Source organism: Piliocolobus tephrosceles, chromosome 1, assembly GCF_002776525.5.
Source record: "Piliocolobus tephrosceles isolate RC106 chromosome 1, ASM277652v3, whole genome shotgun sequence".
NCBI classification, from domain to species: Eukaryota; Metazoa; Chordata; class Mammalia; order Primates; family Cercopithecidae; genus Piliocolobus; species Piliocolobus tephrosceles.
In genome coordinates this window covers 18188375-18206708 of record NC_045434.1, presented here as the reverse complement: position 1 = coordinate 18206708, position 18334 = coordinate 18188375, and the positions used below count along the sequence as shown (strand labels likewise).

At 46.8% G+C, this 18334-nt stretch overlaps 1 protein-coding gene across 1 annotated transcript in view; it reads left to right on the top strand.

Annotated features, from left to right (window-relative positions):
- GALNT2 (polypeptide N-acetylgalactosaminyltransferase 2) overlaps positions 1-18334 on the top strand; it is a 214139-nt gene that overhangs the window by 181387 nt on the left and 14418 nt on the right. Inside the window, exons 9-14 of the mRNA XM_023191779.2 lie at positions 628-715; positions 1891-1994; positions 6631-6757; positions 14105-14197; positions 14452-14535; positions 16589-16715. Of these exons, the coding sequence (XP_023047547.1) occupies positions 628-715; positions 1891-1994; positions 6631-6757; positions 14105-14197; positions 14452-14535; positions 16589-16715 (623 nt within the window). The remainder of the gene's footprint in view (positions 1-627; positions 716-1890; positions 1995-6630; positions 6758-14104; positions 14198-14451; positions 14536-16588; positions 16716-18334) is intronic.

Below are 18334 nucleotides of genomic sequence, written 5' to 3'. Positions count from 1 at the left end.
AGGGGTCTGTGGATTCCAAAAATGAAATGCAGCAGGTGCCAAATATATCTGAAATTGAAGCTTATTTGCCCAGCTTGGCAACTTCCACTGGCTCATTTTCCCTTAAAGTTTTCATATTCCCAGCGTGTTCCCACTCCATTCTTGCTGCAAATACAGTCTGAAGTTTGCTGGCCCAGGGGACTGACAAAGCCTCGTTCCCTCCCCAGCATTCCCTTCGCCTGGGGCAGTGTTGGAGGTGCCACGGCTTGATTTTCATAGCGGATGCTCTTTGTCCTCACATCCTTACGGGCCTTGGACATGCCCTGGTGATCACCACACAGACCTCAGTTCTCTCCCCATATTTCATTTGTTCTTATGCATTTCAGTATTAGAAAAGCTTGACTCACATTTTCTTTAGGGAGGGGCAGGGAGATTTCAACATTCACCCTCCCTGCCAGTCTCTCTCTTCCAGCTACACCCACACCCCCAGTCCCCTTCTCTCTCCTCCACACCTTCTTTTTTGGCTTTGTTGTGGTTTTCATTGAGTTCTGTCCAAACATCGAATATTTTTAAGCTGTGAGGAATGGGGGTGTCGGGAGGAAGTGGCCAGTCTCTTGTCAACACCCTGTTTCTTTTCCTGGCTGGCAGGTTTTGATTGGAACTTGGTGTTCAAGTGGGATTACATGACGCCTGAGCAGAGAAGGTCCCGGCAGGGGAACCCAGTCGCCCCTATAAAGTAAGTGCCAGCATCCTTCAGGGTGCCTCTCCCGGATGAGACCCCAGGTTCCGGCTTCTTTGCTGGGCCCATGCCGCCTGGAGACCCAGTGGGGCCGTTCACCTTCTGCCCTCCCGTTTCCCCTCAGCTCAAAGATGAGCACCTTCCACCAGGTCGTAGAATAAAGTCCTTGGAGATTTCTTTTCCACAGTCAAAGTCTCACATAGGTTTCTAAGGCGTATCTGCTAGGTCTGTGCATTCCTGTGTGTTGATACTGTAGAGCATTTCTGTAGCAGAGCAGGATCTCCAAGCTGACCCCAGACCCAGGAAAAGGGGCTTGGTGGGCAGCAGGAGACTTACTGCTGCCACTGCCTAGCAGGCTTTTGCTCTGCTGCACAGGAGGGAACCCATGCTCACGAAGCCCATGCTTTAAGATTCCCAGGCCGGGCAGTGGGCTTCCTGGTTGAGAGTCAGGATGCCTTCTCTAGCTGGGGAGAGAACGGGGCCACCTATTCCAAGTCGGCACACAGTTAAGTGAGAGAGCATTCACAGAGTACTTAGCACTGAAATATATTTGCTGACATTTAGCCAACATCTGCAGTATGCTATAGACCTTCCCAGCACTTTACACTGAATTCTCACAGCGTCTCTTCTGGGAACAAAGTAGGGAGCTCAGCGTACATCTGTTGTCAGCCGCTTCCCGGGGTGATGAAGTGAGGAGCGTGGTGGGTTCCCTTGTAGAAGGTGGAGCCTCATCTATGATAGTGATAATGAGAGCTGGTGCTCTGGAGCATTTCCTAAGTATGCTCAGGGCTTTATGCCCATGATGTTTTTGCAATCCTCGTAGCTACCCTATAAGGAAACTGACACACAGAAAGGCCAAGTTCTTTGCCTCTGGCAGCATGTCAGTGAGTGATCCAGCCCCAGCAGTCGCTCCTGCAGAGGGGAGGCTCAGTCCAGCCCCTGGCACTGTGGGAACATCCAGGCAGGGACAGTAGGGGAGGCATTTGAAGGCAGCAGTGGTGAAGCAGAGAGAGCGGCACCCTGGGCACTGAGCAGAAAACAGTGGCAGTGTGGCTGTTCTGAAGTCAGCTTATTGTTAGGGAATCAATGCTTGGCCTTGGCACAAGGGTGCTGGCAATCTAACCTTGACTTTGCCCTCTCCTCCCTCCCCCCTCTTCTTTCTGCCTCTTTAGAACCCCCATGATTGCTGGTGGGCTGTTTGTGATGGATAAGTTCTATTTTGAAGAATTGGGAAAGTACGACATGATGATGGATGTGTGGGGAGGAGAGAACCTAGGTATGTACAAGCCTCGAATCTCAGGACAGAGAAGTGCCTCAGCTCTGCAAAAGGAAGGGTGCCAATTGGAAAAAAAATTTAAAAGGCTTCAGAGTGACCATTCACTGGGCTTAATCGATCCTTGCAAACACATACGTAACACCCCTTTTGCTCTTGAAAGTCTAATGGGTTGGGCATTAAAATGTGCCTCCCTAAGTTAGAGTGGAGGATGCCAGAAAACTGATAAAGTCTTTGAAGGGAAATGCAAACTCTTTCAAGTCATCTGAACCCAAGTGTTTGTAATGCAGGCTTGCAGAAACAGAGGGAAACAGTCCAGGAGCTTGGATTCATGCTGAGTGGTGGAGAGTGGAAAATGAACCCTGGCAAGGCTGGTGGGATTGAATTGAAATCATGAAAATCCGATGGGGCAGGGAGGCCTTGGCACTTAATTCCTTCTCGACTACCTTTGTGAATGGTTCTCTTTTGTTTTTTTGTTTGTTTGTTTATTTTTAAATACCCCGTGCAAATCATTTTTACCCGGGTTTAGGCACAGTGAAATTTTACACATTGTGGTCTACGTTGGTAGCCTTATATTAACTGCATAAAAGATAAAAAGATTTGTTTTGTTTGTTTAGGGTTTGGGGTGGGGGAGTGCTTGTTTTTTGCTTGTTTCGATTAAAGCCTTTTGTTTCAAATGCTTGGCTTCCTGAGCGAATTCTCCTGGACTGCTGCGTGTTGTTAACTTACATTCGTCCTTGGGTGAGTGTACCCTGGAGGACAGGGGAGAAGGAAAGAGGAAAAAATGAGGCCACTCATTTTTCATAGTTTAAGACTTTGAAAATTTTTGTTACTTTAAAAGAAAAGACTAGCCTCGCCTATTATTTTTCCATTGTTTTATAATGTTGAAGTCAGTGATACCATCTCGTCTTTGAGGATTTCTCTGCCTTGGTTTGATGTTGAAAGCTTCTTTAGGCTCAATTACTATACTGCGCAGGTGGAGGGGCCGTGAGTCAAATTCCTTTTGGGTTTTTGTTTTAAAATGATACATTAACCTCTAGGGAGAGCTTGAATTGAAGTCATTGGAGTACAAAAGGCTTCAGAATTGTTAACCCTCTAAAGAGAGTTCTGTCACCCTATTCCATGGGTATCTCCCACTGGTTTAGTGGAAATCCAGCAGGCCAGGGTCACCCAGTAGGGCAGCGTGTCACGTAGGTGGCCATTTTTCAAAAGCAGTGTGGTTTTCAGAAGTGTGCGTACCATTAGCTGAAATGAGACATCAGCCAGCATTTTGTGTCATCGTGTAGGAAGAGTGTTGATTTAAATATCTGAGGAAGCATTCACCCAGAGGCTGGGGGGAAGATTTGTTGTAAAGAGCTGCTTTATTGTGGTTTGGTGTTTGTATTTATTATGTAGCTGTGCCTAGGAGGTTCTAGGGCCTGAGCGGTTCGGGTTGGGGTGAAGATGAACCCTGCAAGCAGGAGCGCATCTCTGCCCAGGAAGGCTGGGGCGTCTTTCCCTCCGTGACGGGCTCTCCTGGGTTATGCCAAGGACTTGGACTCCCCGTGAGGTTCAGTGGGCTCCAGGGCTTCCACATGAGAAGGCCACGCCATGAGCCTTTCTCCTTAGTACTGCTCTGGCTTCTGCCTCTGGGGGCCATGCACACTGCTAGCCATTGCCGGCCTGAGGGGCCTTTGTGGGTGTGCATTGAAAGAGGTGTGTGGTTCACAGAGGCCCAAGTAAGATCCAAAACTACCTGCTCAGTGTGTGCCCCACTGGAATGACCAGAGCTTCCCATTTTCCTAATCATGTAAGTCCTTATGTCATTTAAGCAATTAAAACGGAGGACTAAGAACTTAACCCTTAGCTCTAACGACAGGCGGTAAGGCTCCTTGGGGGCATTATCTGTGCTTCTCTACATCCCTACTGTTCTTAGGATGGTGCTAAGTACTTCCAGGGAATCATCTGTTTGTGTTTTCTTAACAGTGTGGTCTGCAGAGGGCATGCGCCTTGCCCAGGGTCTCAGAGCCAAGATGTAAACACTAACTGCCTAATTAAAAAGCCATTGAGTTTTACTAATTATCCTCAAAGTTATAGGGTTCAAATGAAATCAGCGCAGAAGATAACTATAGTTGTACTTAGCCTTGAAAATATCCCACAAAAGCCCTGGAAGGATCCCTTGTTGGCTTAACAGACTCACCGTAGAGAAGCCAAGGGGATTTCCTAGTCTCTGATTCTAAATCTTCTGGTGAAGCAAATGGATATTTAAATTTGATTTTCTGAAATAGAGACAACTTTTTTTTTTTTTGAAATGGAGTCTCACTCTGCTGCCAGACTGGAGTACAGTGGCACATTCTTGGCTCACTGCAACGTTTGCCTCCCAGGTTCAACTGATTCTCCTTCCTCATCCTCCCAAGTAGCTGGGATTACAGGCATGTACCACCATGCCTGGCTAATTTTTTGTATTTTTAGTAGAGACGGGGTTTCTCTGTGTTGGTCAGGCTGGTCTCGAACTCCTGACCTCTGGCGATCCGCCTGCCTCAGCCTCCCAAAGTGCTGGGATTACAGGCATGAGCCACCATGCCTGGCCGACAACTTCTTAGGTTGTGTGGGAACTGTAAAAAGTAAAGTCAGAAACTTTGACTGCTTATGCTTGCCTGATTGTAACCATATGTTTTCTATTACTACAAGAGAGCTGCTTATTAAAGCCCCGTAATAGCTGCATGGATCACCCATTCCTAGTGAGTGAGGCATTAGTTTACTGGACCCAAGTAGAAACTCATGGTATTCTGACCCCTGTGTTGTATTTCCTGCCGTGTACCTGGCAATCTGGGCACCTGTTGCCATAACCAGGCTGACTGTCTGCAGGACTTGCCATCAATGCACTGTATGGTCTGTGATGCACCCACCCTATTTCTGATCTGTCGGCATTGGTGACAGTGACTGCATACACTGTGGATTTTATATGTGAATATTTGTACTTCTTTTAATTTGTTAATTGAAGATAATAATTGTGCATATTCATGGAGTACATAGTGATGTTTTAATACATATAATGTATGGTGATCAGATCAAGGAAATTAGCATATCCATCATCTCAAACATGTATCATGTCTTTGTGTTGGGAACATTCAGTATCCTCCTTCTGGTTGTTTGAAACCATGTAATATATTATCGGTCCCTAGAGTCACCCTACAGGGCTGTAGAACGCAAGCAGGATCCCTCTTCTCTAGCTATAATTTTGTATCCTTAAACAAATCCCTATTCCTTCCTTCCCAGCCTTTACTATCCTCCATTATACTTTTTACTTCTATGAGATCAATGTTTTTTACCGATGTATGGGTGAAAACGTGGTGTTCAACTTTCTGTTCTTATTTCACTTGATTTCCTGGGAATACTGTCCAGCCAGAAAAAAAATGAAGTCCTGTCATTCGCAGTAACTCTGTTGATTTTTGTCCTGCCTCCCTAACATGTTCTTAGGGATCTTAGATGATACAGAGGAAAATTCCCTTTTGTATTATACAAACCTTGTGAAGAAAAACTGGTTTTTGCCTTTCAGAAAATCCTGTCTAATTTTTTCTGTTAAGTATGTTTCTTTCATTCAGTCAGACCCCTGACTCAGACTCCAGTCACTCACCTCGTTAGTGGTGATACGGGCAGGTACCTGGTTGGAAGGTACCTGTGTGTCACAAAAGAAGCACCGGTCAGTCTAAGCTTCTACTAAGTTCCAGTGGCCAGGGCAGTCTGTGTGTTTAAGTAGGTATGGGTAGTGCCTAGCCCTGCACGTCTCATTCCTCCTGCAGATCAGTTCTGTGTTGAAGCAGGTGAACAGCAGCCTTCCCCAGGGAGCATTCCACCTGGGCCAGTTGGTTACTGACGGGTCCAAGCCTGTGAGCAGCGTGGAGATATCAGTCAGTTACTTGACTGTCTTTGATCACTACCATAGTCCTTAAGGCAGTCCCTAAGTCCATGGTCCATAAGTCCAAACTCTGCCAGGAGGCTTGAGCCTACTAACGCACAGGGACTTGTATTTAATAAGCTTTGCCATTTGAGGGAAGGGATTATTTTTCCCTGGATGGGAAAAGCCAAGATGCATCCTGGGGTTCCGTCTATTAAAAATAAGTTTTAGAGAAAGATGGCGTATACGGTTGTCTAGAATATGTAACAATAAAGCTTAATTGTACCTATTTATATACCTTCAGTTTTGCCGTTTCCCACAGTGTTGATACTAAGCAAGTGCAAATGATCGTGAGCCAGCTAGTGAGGAATTCAGCACTAGTGTTTCATCACTCAGTAGTTATGATGCTACTGGGTATACATGATCTTATGCCAGGAGGCCTTGATATTTACAATAGGCCAAGAAGCATTCTTGTCTCAAGGTTTCTACTCCACATCTGAAAAATATTTCCCCATGAACCTTCTTTCTTGATTGTATTGTGGTCCAGAGATCCAAGTGTGTCAAATTTCTCTCCTGTAGAGAGTTCTGGGTCAGGTTCTGGAAAGAGGGAGGTCCTTATCAGGTCTTCTTCAGCAGCGGAGGGCACGGGAGCCCCATGATGGGATGGTAGGGGGGGGGCCTCTGTACCTGCTTGGCATGTCTGCTGTTGCAGAGCGGCGTCCCAGGCTCTGCCAGTCACCCATGTCTTGTTCATCATCTCAGAGATCTCGTTCCGCGTGTGGCAGTGTGGTGGCAGCCTGGAGATCATCCCGTGCAGCCGTGTGGGACATGTGTTCCGGAAGCAGCACCCCTACACGTTCCCGGGTGGCAGCGGCACTGTCTTTGCCCGGTAAGTAGTGAAAGGCTGAGTGGGATCCAAAACACTGCTGACCACCCTGAAGGCAGGACTTGACCTTGGGCTGTTTGAGGGCAGATGTCCTTCAGTGGGTGTGGTGCATTTATACAATGGAATACCACTTAGCAATTGAAAGGCGCAGTCCACGGCTGCAGGATACAGCCTGGGCGCCTGAAAGGCACAGTCCACAGATGCGGGATACAACCTGGGCACCTTTCCAGGGCGTGGTGCTGAGTGAGAGAAGCAGTTACATACATGATTCCACTCATGTCATAGCCTCATAAAAAGCACAGCTCTAGTGATGGGAGCCAGACCAGTGGTGGCCAGGAGCTGGAATGGCAGGGAAGCAGGAAGTGTGACTGCAGAGGGGCAGCACCAGGGATGTTTGGGGGAGGGACAGAGCTGTTCCGTCTCCTGGTTGTGGTGGTAGTTGGACAAATCTTCATGAGCGTGAAGGTTCTTAGAACTGTACACCACCCCCGAAAATGTTATGGGAAAATTTTTTAAAGAAGAAAGCTCATTTTATACATGTATATAAAGCTATTCAAGGTACAATTAAAAGCAACATTGTCTTAGTCCATTTTACGCTTCTCTAACCAAATACCACAGACTGGGTGATTTAAAATGAACAGAAATTGATCGACTCATAGTTCTGGAGGCTGAGAAGTCCAGAATCAAGGTGCTGGTATCTGGCGAGGGTCTTATTAATGTGTAATCACATGACAGGAGAGGAAAGAGCAAGAGGGGGCCAAATTCTCCCTTTTATAATAACATCAGTCCCACCCATGAGGGTGGAGCCCTCAGCATAGTCACTTCTAAAAGGTCACCTCTTAAAGGCCTCACCTCGGCTGGGCATGGTGGCTCGTGTCTGTACTCCCAGCATTGTGGAAGGCCGGATGGGCAGATCACTTGAGGTCAGGAGTTTGAGACCACCTTGGCCAACATGGAAACCCCATCTCTACTAAAAATACAAAACTTAACCAGGCGTAGTGGTGGGTGCCTGTAATCCCAGCTACTTGGGAGAATGAGACAGGAAATTGCTTGAACCCTGGAGGCGGAGTTTGCAGTGGGCCAAGATCACGCCACTGCACTCCAACCTGGGCAACAGAGCAAGACTCTGTCTCAAAAACAAAAAAAACAGCCTCACCTCTTAATATTGTTACAATAGCAATTAAAGTTTAACATGAGGTTTGGAGGGGACAGACATTCAAACCATAGCAAACATTAAAAGTCAAGCTGTACTAAATGTGTATACCACAAGACATCATGATACAGAGTCACGATTCTTGATGGCCAGTAGATATATATATCACGGGATGATCTCCAGGCTGCCACCACACTGCCACACGCGGAACAAAGATGCCAACAGAAGGGCTTTCTGAAAGTAAAATAGCAAGTAGCCATTCTGTCAAACCAAGTGTTCTCCTAGGGAATTCTCTTACGTGCTAAAGATAGAACATTGTACAAGCCAGACCTCAGGGAGATTTCCTTCTCTTAAGTGTCGACAGCAAATCACACAGCTAAATAAGGTAATTTCAAATAGTAATCAATGCTGTGAAGAAGATAAAATGCAGTCATGTGGTCAGGCATGATTAGGACAAGCAGGAGAGGTTTTCAGGTTAGGAGAACCCTTGAGGAGGTGTTACGTGAGTTCAGACTTGAAAGGTGGGAGGAGGTCACTCTGGGACCACGAGGAATCAGACTCGCTGCAGGAGGAGCAGATCCAGGCTGCTGAGGTAAGAGTGCATTTGGCATATCGGCAAAATGGAAGCCAAGGATAGCTGGAACCTAGAGAGTGAGGGGACAGTGCACAGGGGCAGAAGAGCTAGACGGGCCCAGGCTGTGCACCTTTGCAGGTCATGGGAAACGTTGGATGTTATTTGATTCTGGAGGAAACCTTTGGGGCTTTTCAGCAGTACCCGATGTCTGTTTTATGCTTCGGAAAGGTCCGTGGGGTTGCTGGGCAGAGGGTGGCCAGGAGGTGGCACTATGGTGAAACAATGGTACGAGTGTCCCCTCCACTTTTGGAGCCAGAAGCAAGGGTCCTGTGAGCACAGTTGGAGTAGCCCAGGCCAGAGATGTGATGCAGTCATGCACCTGTAACAGCGTTTCGGTCGCTGACAGCAGCCCCTTAAGATTATAATACCGTGTGTTTACTCTACCTTTTCTATGTTTAGATACACAGATGCCATTGTGTTACAGTTTCCTCCAGTGTTCAGGACAGTCACCTGCTCTACACGTTTGTAGCCTGGAAGCAATAGGCTGTACCATGTAGCCTAGGTGTACATTAAGAATACACCATCTAGGTTTGAGTAAATACACTCTCTGATGTTCGCGCAATGACGAAATCGCCTAAGAATGCATTTTTCAGATTGTGTCCCTGTCATTAAGCAGCACCTGGCTGTACCTGGAGCAGGTGTGTAGCAGTGGAGATGGGGTCAGATCCAGCTCCATGGTGAGGCAGGCAGTTGTTTGCTAATAGGGTGGCAGAGAGAAGGGAGGTAGAGCAGGGGATTAATTTAGGGTGATGCCCAGGAGCTTTGTTACACAACTGTGCTGGCGTGCTGCCCCTGCTGAAATAGGGAAAGCCTTGGGTGGGTGTGGCTGTGGGGATTGCTAGCTTATCTTTTGTCTAGTTTTTTCCTTGAGACAGTCTTGCTCTGTTGCCCGGGCTGGAGTGCAATGGTGCGATCTCAACTCACTGCAATCTCCACTTCCCGGGTTCAAGAGATTCTCCTGTCTCAGCCTCCCAAGTAACTGGGATTACAGGCGTGTGCCACCATGCCCGGCTAATTTTTGTATTTTTAATAGGGACGGGATTTTACCATGTTGGCCTGGCTGGTCTCAGACTCCTGACCTCAGGTGATCTGCCCACCTTGGCCTCCCAAAGTGCTGGGATTAGAGACATGAGCCACCATGCCCAGTCGTTTTTAAACTTTATTTATTTATTTATTTATTTATTTATTTATTTATTTATTTATTTATTTTGAGACAGTTTCAATCTCATTGCCCACACTGGAGTACAGTGGTGCTATCTCAGCTCACTACAACCTCCACCTCCTGGATTCAAGTGATTCTTCTGCCTCAGCCTCCTGCGTAGGAGGGATTACAGGCATGTGCCACCACGCCCAGCAAATTTTGTATTTTTAGTAGAGATAAGGTTTCTCCATGTTGGCCAAACTGGTCTTGAACTCCTGACCTCAGGTGATCCACCCACCTCGGCCACCCAAATTGCTGGGATTACAGGCGTGAGCCAACGTGCCTGGCCATGTTTAAACTTCTTAGAAGTACAGATTATACAATATACCTATTATACAGAAGTCAGATTTTTAGGACAGGGAATCTGATTTCTGAGAAAACTTTAATAGAAGCCAAAATAACAAATAATGCTTCTGACCAAAGTATCGTCTCTCAAAAAGTATGTTTCTTCACAAATGTTGAAACTTCATTTTTGTTCTTTATTAGAAACAAAAATATGATCTTACACAGTAAGCTTTACAAAATCGAACAAAAACATGGATATATGTGCTTTTTCCTGGGGCAGCATGAGATTCTTTATATAACATATCAGACACCCCACACCATAGCCTACCAGCAAACAGTGGGATTTCAGAAAACAGTACGTTAAAGTACTCAAGACATTGCACTCTTTGTTAGAAGAGAAACTTTCTCAATTGTGTTTCACGGCCCAGGAGCCTGTATTCTCAAGATTTGGAAAAGAAGCTGACCCAGGGTTTCATTATTTTGGGACAGCATGGATCTGATTAAAAAGCCCTGCTGTTGACCTTCAGCCAGGCTGCCCTTTACCTCAGTCGACTCATCTGAAAAATAAAGACTTGGAATTATATGACTGTATTTCTGAGGCCTCTTTCCAGCTGCAAGTTCTCTTAATCTCCTATACAGGTTGAGTATCTTTTATCCAAAATGCTTGAGACCAGAAATATTTTGGATTTTCGATTTTTTCAGAATATGGAATATATATATGTACTACCTAATGAGATATCTTGGGGGTGGGACCTAAGTCAAAATACAAAATTTGTTTGTTTTATATAGACCTTATACACATAGCCTGAAGTTAATGTAATACAATACTTTTCGTAATGTTGTGCATGAAACAAAGTTTGTGTACATTAAACCATTAGAAAGCAAAGGCGTCACTGTGACCGCCCGCTGGGTTCATCTTGCCCGCTGCCCAGGTGGAGCTGACTTACCAAGATGGGAATTGCAATAGAGAAAGAGTTTAATTCACACAGAGCTGGCTAAGTGGGAGACTGGAGTTTTATTACTTAAGTCAATCTCCCCCAAAATTCAGAGGCTAGTGTTTTTCAAGGATAATCTGGAGGGAGGTGGGGACTAGGGAGTGGGTGCTGCTGATTGGATGGGGTGCAAATCATAGGGGTGTGGAAAATGGTCCTTGTGCTCGCCGAGTCTGCTTCTGGATGGATGGGTCCACAGGACCAGCTGGAGATCTGGATGGAGTCATCAGAAGTGCAGAAGCCTGAAAAGACATCACAAAAGGCCAATCTTAGGTTCTGCAATGGTGATATTATCTGCAGGAGTAATTGGAGAAGTTGCAAATCTGTGGCTGATTTGTTAGTCCAACAGAGGCAGTCTGGTACCCAGACAAAAAGAGGGTTTGTTTGGGGAAAGAACTGTTAATGTTTTTGTTTTAAAGTTAAACTATAAACTAAGTTTCTCCCAAAGTTAGTTCTGCCTGTGCCCAGGAATGAACAAGGGCAGTTTAGACATTAGAAGTTAGATAGTCAGGTCAGATCCCTTAAACTGTCAATTTTGTCATTGTTACATTTTTTGCAAAGGCAGTTTCGTCACTATCTCATGTTGGTGCTCAAAAAGTTTTGGATGTTAGGGCGTTTTGGATTAGGGACGCCCGACTTGTAATATATGACGTTTAATATATAATATTTTGCTACCTAAATACTTGCAAATACCTGCAGTAACAAGGAGGGCCTGGATAAAAGTGAGTCTCCCTAGGTGTCCCTGTATCTGCAGCACTGAGACTGTTTGGTGTAGATACCAAATAAATACCCGAGTGAACCAATAAATACATGAATAAAAGGAGCTAGCACTGAGTAGCACATGGAGGTCATTCTTTGAGGCTGCCTAGTTATCCTTTTCTATTATGAAGACAGAAAAGAATTGCTTTGCGTTTAGGAATTTTTAAGTGATTTAATCACTTCAGAACTTGAGTGATTTGAAAACAGTGTGACTAGAGTTCATAAAACCTTTAAACCATTAAGGCTGAAAGGAACCTAAGACATTCTGGAATCAAATCCTTTCATTTCCCTGTTGGGGAAATCCAGGTGCCAGATGTTACAAGTATTTAAGTTAATAACTGGTTAAAAGCTGACTAGGCATAGGTTAAGGCTGAGGTCACTTAGCAAGACCCCAAAACCTCACTAACAATGTTTAGTGGCTCTTCTGAGAAATTATATATATGATCCAGCATCCCCCAGCACTTTAAGTGCTCATTGCTGTATCTGTATATTTTTTAACAGAAAATAAAAATTCATTAGTCTCATCGCCAAACCAGTTGTGCCATAACGCTCTCATAATTTGATGAATTCATCTGTCAGTATCTATTTCTCTTGTTTGCGCACTGGCTCTCCTGCCTCTACACACATATCCACTATGTGCAATTCTGCAAACTATTTTATTTTCCCACAAATCCACGACATCATTTATGTCAACATGTAAGATGCACACTCGTGTTTTTAGTGGTCACAGAATATTTCATTTGATTCCTTCCTCATATTTAGTCATACAGTTTCTCTCTCTTTTCTTTTTTTTTTTTTTTTTTTGCTATTATAAACAAAGCAGAAGTGAGCATATTTTCACATGTATATTTCATTCCTAATTGATTGTTTCCTTGAGAGAAATTTCTAGAAGTAGAGTTGCTGGGTCAGAGAATAGGTTCATTCATATTTTCTTATCTGTGTTGAAAGGCATTAGAGATAATAGTCCATATTCCACTTCCTAAAATGAAAAAGTATATATATCACCTTAGATATAGGCCCTGTACAGAAATTATTTTATTAATGGTATCTCAGATCAGTTGAAAGGTTCGCCATTTTAAGGAATTATTTTAAAAGGCAAGCATTGCCTCCTTACTGTATTTATTTTGGAAGAACATGGTGCCTTCTCTATGGGGTTCTTAAGGAGGGCTGGCTGTAGCCTGAAGTGGGAGCCTACCTTGTAGCTGAGACCAGAATATGGAAGCAAAGAGGTTTGCTGTGTGCTTGCTACTTCATGGAAGCTTTAAGATAATTCTTGGCAGAATACGCTGCTGATACCTCTGCAGATGATAGCCTTTAATGCATGTCAGACACTCAAGAGTAGCTTGTCCCAGGGGCTTTATTTATGGCAAATCACGGTTCTCTCCATGAGATTTAAGTACATGGTTTTCTTCCCTTCTAGAAAAGCCGTCTGGGCGTGGTGGCTCACACCTGTAATCCCAGGACTTTGGGAAGCTGAGGCAGGTGGATCATGAGGTCAATATATTGAGACCATCCTGGCCAATATGGTGAAACCCAGTCTCTTCTAAAAAATACAAAATTTAGCTGGGTTGGTGGCACATGCCTATAGTCGCAGCTACTCAGGAAGCAGGAGAATCGCTTGAACCCAGGAGGCAGAGGTTTCAGTGAGCCAAGATCATGCCATTGCACTTCAGCCTGGCAGCAAGAGCGAGACTCCATCTCAAAAAAAAAAAAAAAAAAAAAAAAGCCCCCTGCACACAGACACAGGGCATGGAACTACCGCCCCTTCCTATCACTATTTCTAGTGCAAACATGGCAGTCTTTCCACTCAGCCCTGCAGAAAAGAAAGTGATTTTCCCAGGAACTCTTACCTTATATAGTCTGAACTTTTCCACAGAGCTGTCTGGTAATGTCATAGCCATGATGGAGAAGGCCGTGGGGCCTGGAATCTCCTTGCTGTGCTCAGCGACCCCAGCCCTCTGCGGACACGTGATGGAAGTTTTTAAAGAGTGGCTTTCTTTTGTCCTTCATGATACAGCCCCCAGTCCCTCCTTTAAAATACCAGCTTGTGCTGTAATTTCAACTTTGCCTTTTGCCCTTTGACCATCTGTGTGACAAGAAAGCCATTCCAGTGGTTCAGTAAGCACCCACTGAGGCTGGCTCCCCACAGATCCAGCTCGAGGTGCTGGTGGAGACAGCCCGCCCTCTGCTGTGTGCCATGATCCCAGCTGGAGCTGCTGCACATCCAGAGGGAGCCTCCTCAGTCACACTCCAGCAGACAGGTGCAAATGGAGTGATGGAGACAGAAAGAAAGCAAATCACACCTCAAGATTTATTTTCTTTCTAGAAACACCCGCCGGGCAGCAGAGGTCTGGATGGATGAATACAAAAATTTCTATTATGCAGCAGTGCCTTCCGCTAGAAACGTTCCTTATGGAAAGTAAGTGGCAGTTCTGCATTCTCACAATTACTGGGGATTCTTGGGGTGCGGGGGTGGGAGGTAAGGGACTGCCACCAGGGTTGAGGACAGCTACCCAGGTGCCAAGGCGGGAAGGGGTTGTGGGCACAGGAGCGTGGGCAATCCACCACACCACCTGCCCCAACCTTGATCTCCTCAGCAGATTTTCAAGTTTGATGTAGAAAGCCCATCTATTTTTAAAATTTATAAAGGAATCTTATTTCCCTCTTCTCCAGTATTCAGAGCAGATTGGAGCTTAGGAAGAAACTTAGCTGCAAGCCGTTCAAATGGTACCTTGAAAATGTCTATCCAGAGTTAAGGTAAGTCCCCAGGGATCTGGGGTTTCACTTTGTAAGGGCTTAGAAGCCAGTAAGGCCAGAGAAGCAGCAGACGGGAAATGGAGGTGGTGCTGCAGGCATGAGACTGGGCACCTGGGCACCTGGGCCCCAGTGAGAGTCTGTGGTCTCACCCCGTGGCGTGGACCTGAGAATCTGTTCCCAAGTTGACCTGCTGCTCTCTCTGTCCTGCAGAGCTGCCCTCCCATGCTTCAGAGTCCCAGAAGCAGTCCCTGGGCCTTACCTTGTTTTTGGCTTGTTCTCCATTGGCAAGGTGATGGGCTGGGTGACCCGGAGGACTGGTGTCTGATAGGCTTTTTGAGTGTCTGGGAGCAGTCTCCAGCCTCCGCAAGTGTGCGCTGTCTGCGGCCAGCCCTCGATCCCCCCCACCGGGCGCCTTTGCCCGCCTCTGATCTGCGCTCACCCTTGCTGCTCCTGTGGGCCAGCAGGTAATGGCCCCAGCAAGGCTCCAAGCATGGGGACCTGACTACGTGCCTCCCTCCTCCCAGCTGGCTTAATCACATGTGAGACAGGAGTAATGCTGCTGCCCTGCGTCCCGCCGGAGGATTCATGGCAGAAACACCTTTCCGAGCATTATTTCCACACCCGGCCTCTTTGTTTTAAGCGAATACGGGCTCCCATCCGGAGGGACCCGCTGATAACCTCGTGAGAAGACCTGTGGATCCGCTGGGGTGGAGGAGCCACCTGCACTTTGTCGTCTTAAAGGACTGTCAGGCAGGTCGTGCCTTAATGCAGTGCATTCCTTATTCTGAATATTCCCAGAGCATTTTACAGCGGCTCACATATCTCCAGCACAGTGCCTGAACGCAAGACTTGCCACCATTATCTTTCCGCTAACGGCCCCTTCAGTGCCCTTGTCATGGAGATTTGTTGGACAGTTAGGTAACGCGGCCTCTCTGTGTTGCTCCTGTTCGCTCACTTGGCTCTTTGGAACCGTTTTCTCTGCTTTTCAAGTAACGTGTCAGGTGCCAGGTGGCCCATCCCCGCTAGGAGGAGAACAGGAGAGCACACAGCGTCCTTCTCCCTCGGATCCCTGCCGTGCAGGACGGCTTTTGCTGGGGATTAAGAGCAGCAGTGGTCACCAGTGGGAAACCGCTGATCATCAACTCTCCGTCAGCCGAAGCGGGGCTTCTCTTCAGTGGATTTTAACCCAACCATGCTACTCACTTTGCTTTTTCAGTCACAGTGGACTGCAGTTTCTCACAGAGGTCACCCATGGTTTGTAGTGACACTGGGCCCTGCACCCACTGAAGACCACACCTGAGGCACTGAGCACCATCCCAGCTGGCAAATCTGCTCCCCCTACCTGTGGGGGTGAGGGAGACACCAGCCTCATGTTCTGTGTCTGTAATATCACTGCCATTTACTGAGTGCTGCCTACGAGCCAGGCACCGGGCCGCGTGCTTTACACAAGGTGTTTTATGTAACGCTTGCAGCAGATCTGGGTAGCCCGTAGCCTACGAAAGGGCAAATCGAGTTTCAGGGAAAGGGAGTCTTGCCTGAAAGCCAGCACCTGGCAGAGGTGGGCTGAGGTTCCGATCTGGTTCTGAAGCATGTTGTTCTTCCCCGTGGCTGTGGCTTTGTTCGCATCAGGCCGCCTGACAAGTCTACTCACCTTTCCCGTCTTGACTGGATAAAGGTCAGATCCTAAGTGTATTGGAAAGTTCAAGGCAACAGGATCTGGCCACATTGATTTTCTAAATGACCTCCAGTAAGACTAACATTGAAGAGTATCGGGAGTTTTTCCTTCCTTTCCAAAAAAAAAAAAAAAGACCTGATATAGAATATAAAGAATACTTCTCCAACATACAGTCTTAAAGTGTTGGAAGTCCAGAGCCGGGGAGAAATGCCGTGTCCCTGACACACACTACCTGTGGTAGGAAGGGGCACGATGCCTGGTCACTGGGTCTTTCTCTCGTTCCTGTCACCTGTCATGAAACCACTGAGCAAAGGGGCTGGTGGACGGGAGCTGGTGGTCATGTGCAATTAAGCAGGTGATTCCCACCTTGTTTTTCAGGGTTCCAGACCATCAGGATATAGCGTTTGGGGCCTTGCAGCAGGGAACTAACTGCCTCGACACTTTGGGACACTTTGCTGATGGTGTGGTTGGAGTTTATGAATGTCACAATGCTGGGGGAAACCAGGTATGTGCATGGGGAAGCCAGGTCACCTGCAGGCCCAGAGAGAGCAGGAGTCGGGGGTCCTGAGGTTAGCAGTCCTGGCTACCACCTTTCTCCTGGCATGAGTGATGTCTTTGAGGAAGCGCCTGGCTCCTGCTGGCCACAGCCTCTTTGGCAGCCAGCCCCAGGGCCAGATAGGATGTCACACACTTTGGTGCATCAGCTCTGTCATCAGCTTCGGACCAGGCTCTGCTGCAGTGGCAAGGGTGCACTGGTCACAGTTGCTGGTTGCAGGGCCGTGGTCTTCTTCCTGCCAGCTCTGTCCTCTCGGCCATGTGCACTCAACCCCAAAGCACCCATTCTGCCTCTGTGTCTGGCCCCAGAATATGATGTCTACACCTGCCTGGTACCCCTATATAACAGATTCTTAACTGTGGGCACTAAGGCAGCTGCTAGTTACAGCCCCTGCCTGTTAGATAATAATAGCTTAAGATAGAAGATACTCAGTATTGATTGCTTCAGTTGCACACATACACACGTTCTCCTAGAGGCATAAAATCTCACAACTGCCAGGTGCGGTGGTTCACGCCTGTAATCCCAGCACTTTGGGAGGCTGAGGTGATTGGATCGCCTGAGGTCAGGAGTTCAAGACCAGCCTGATCAACATGGTGAAACCCATCTCTACTAAAAATACAAAAAATTAGCCAGGCATGGTGGTGAGCATCTGTAATTCCAGCTACTCAAGAGGCTGAGACAGGAGAATTGCTTGAACCCGGGAGGCGGAGGTTGCTATGAGCCGAGATCGTACCATTGCATTCCAGCCCGGGCTATAAGAGCAAAACTCTGTCTCAAAAAAAACCAAAAAACAAAACACTACCTTCTCTTCTCCCGTCATCGCAAACGAGAGACAAAATGAAGGCTTGATGGGTCCAGCTGAGACTTTGGATTCTAAAAACAGTTTTCCCATGAGATAATAATAGGGATTGGGTGAAAATCCTGTGTCCTCTACCCCCTTCCTGAAAACTTGCCTGGCACTGGGAGAGCCTGCAGTTTTTAAAAAGGCAGGTTAACTCCATGTGTGTATCCTGAATGTGTTGATTTCTTAACTTTCTTTAACTGGAAGTATTTTTGAAAGGGGGCATGTGCTTTTGTGTAAAGCTGGGTGCGCCTCCCAAGTGAGTGTCCAGGCAGACCGCAATCCACAAATACCTTGACTCCTTTCTTCACTTGGTGATGTGGTTTTAGCAGTTACTTGCAATGGCCTGGACATCCTAAATTAGAAGAGAGAGAGGAACCTGCCTGCCTGGGGCTTGACTGGGCCAGTCCCCATCTAGCATGGGCATGGGGCAGGTAGCCAGGGCCTGGCCCAGGTTCCCCTAAATCCCCAGCCCTTAAATAGAAGATACTTGGCTTTGATGAGTCAGAAAATAAGAGAGAGCCTCATTTTCTCATGTGATTTTGGTAGAGTTGATCCTGGATTCTCCGTATCAGCGTCAGCAGTCTCGATGGTTTGGAATAGCTAAATGTGATGCTGTGTTTGGGTAAGAGCCAATGGGTCAGGTTTGCTGACAGGTATGAGTGTGCTTCCAGTGCCTGTGCACGTGTGTGACACACACACACAATAGCACCTATGCTCATCACGT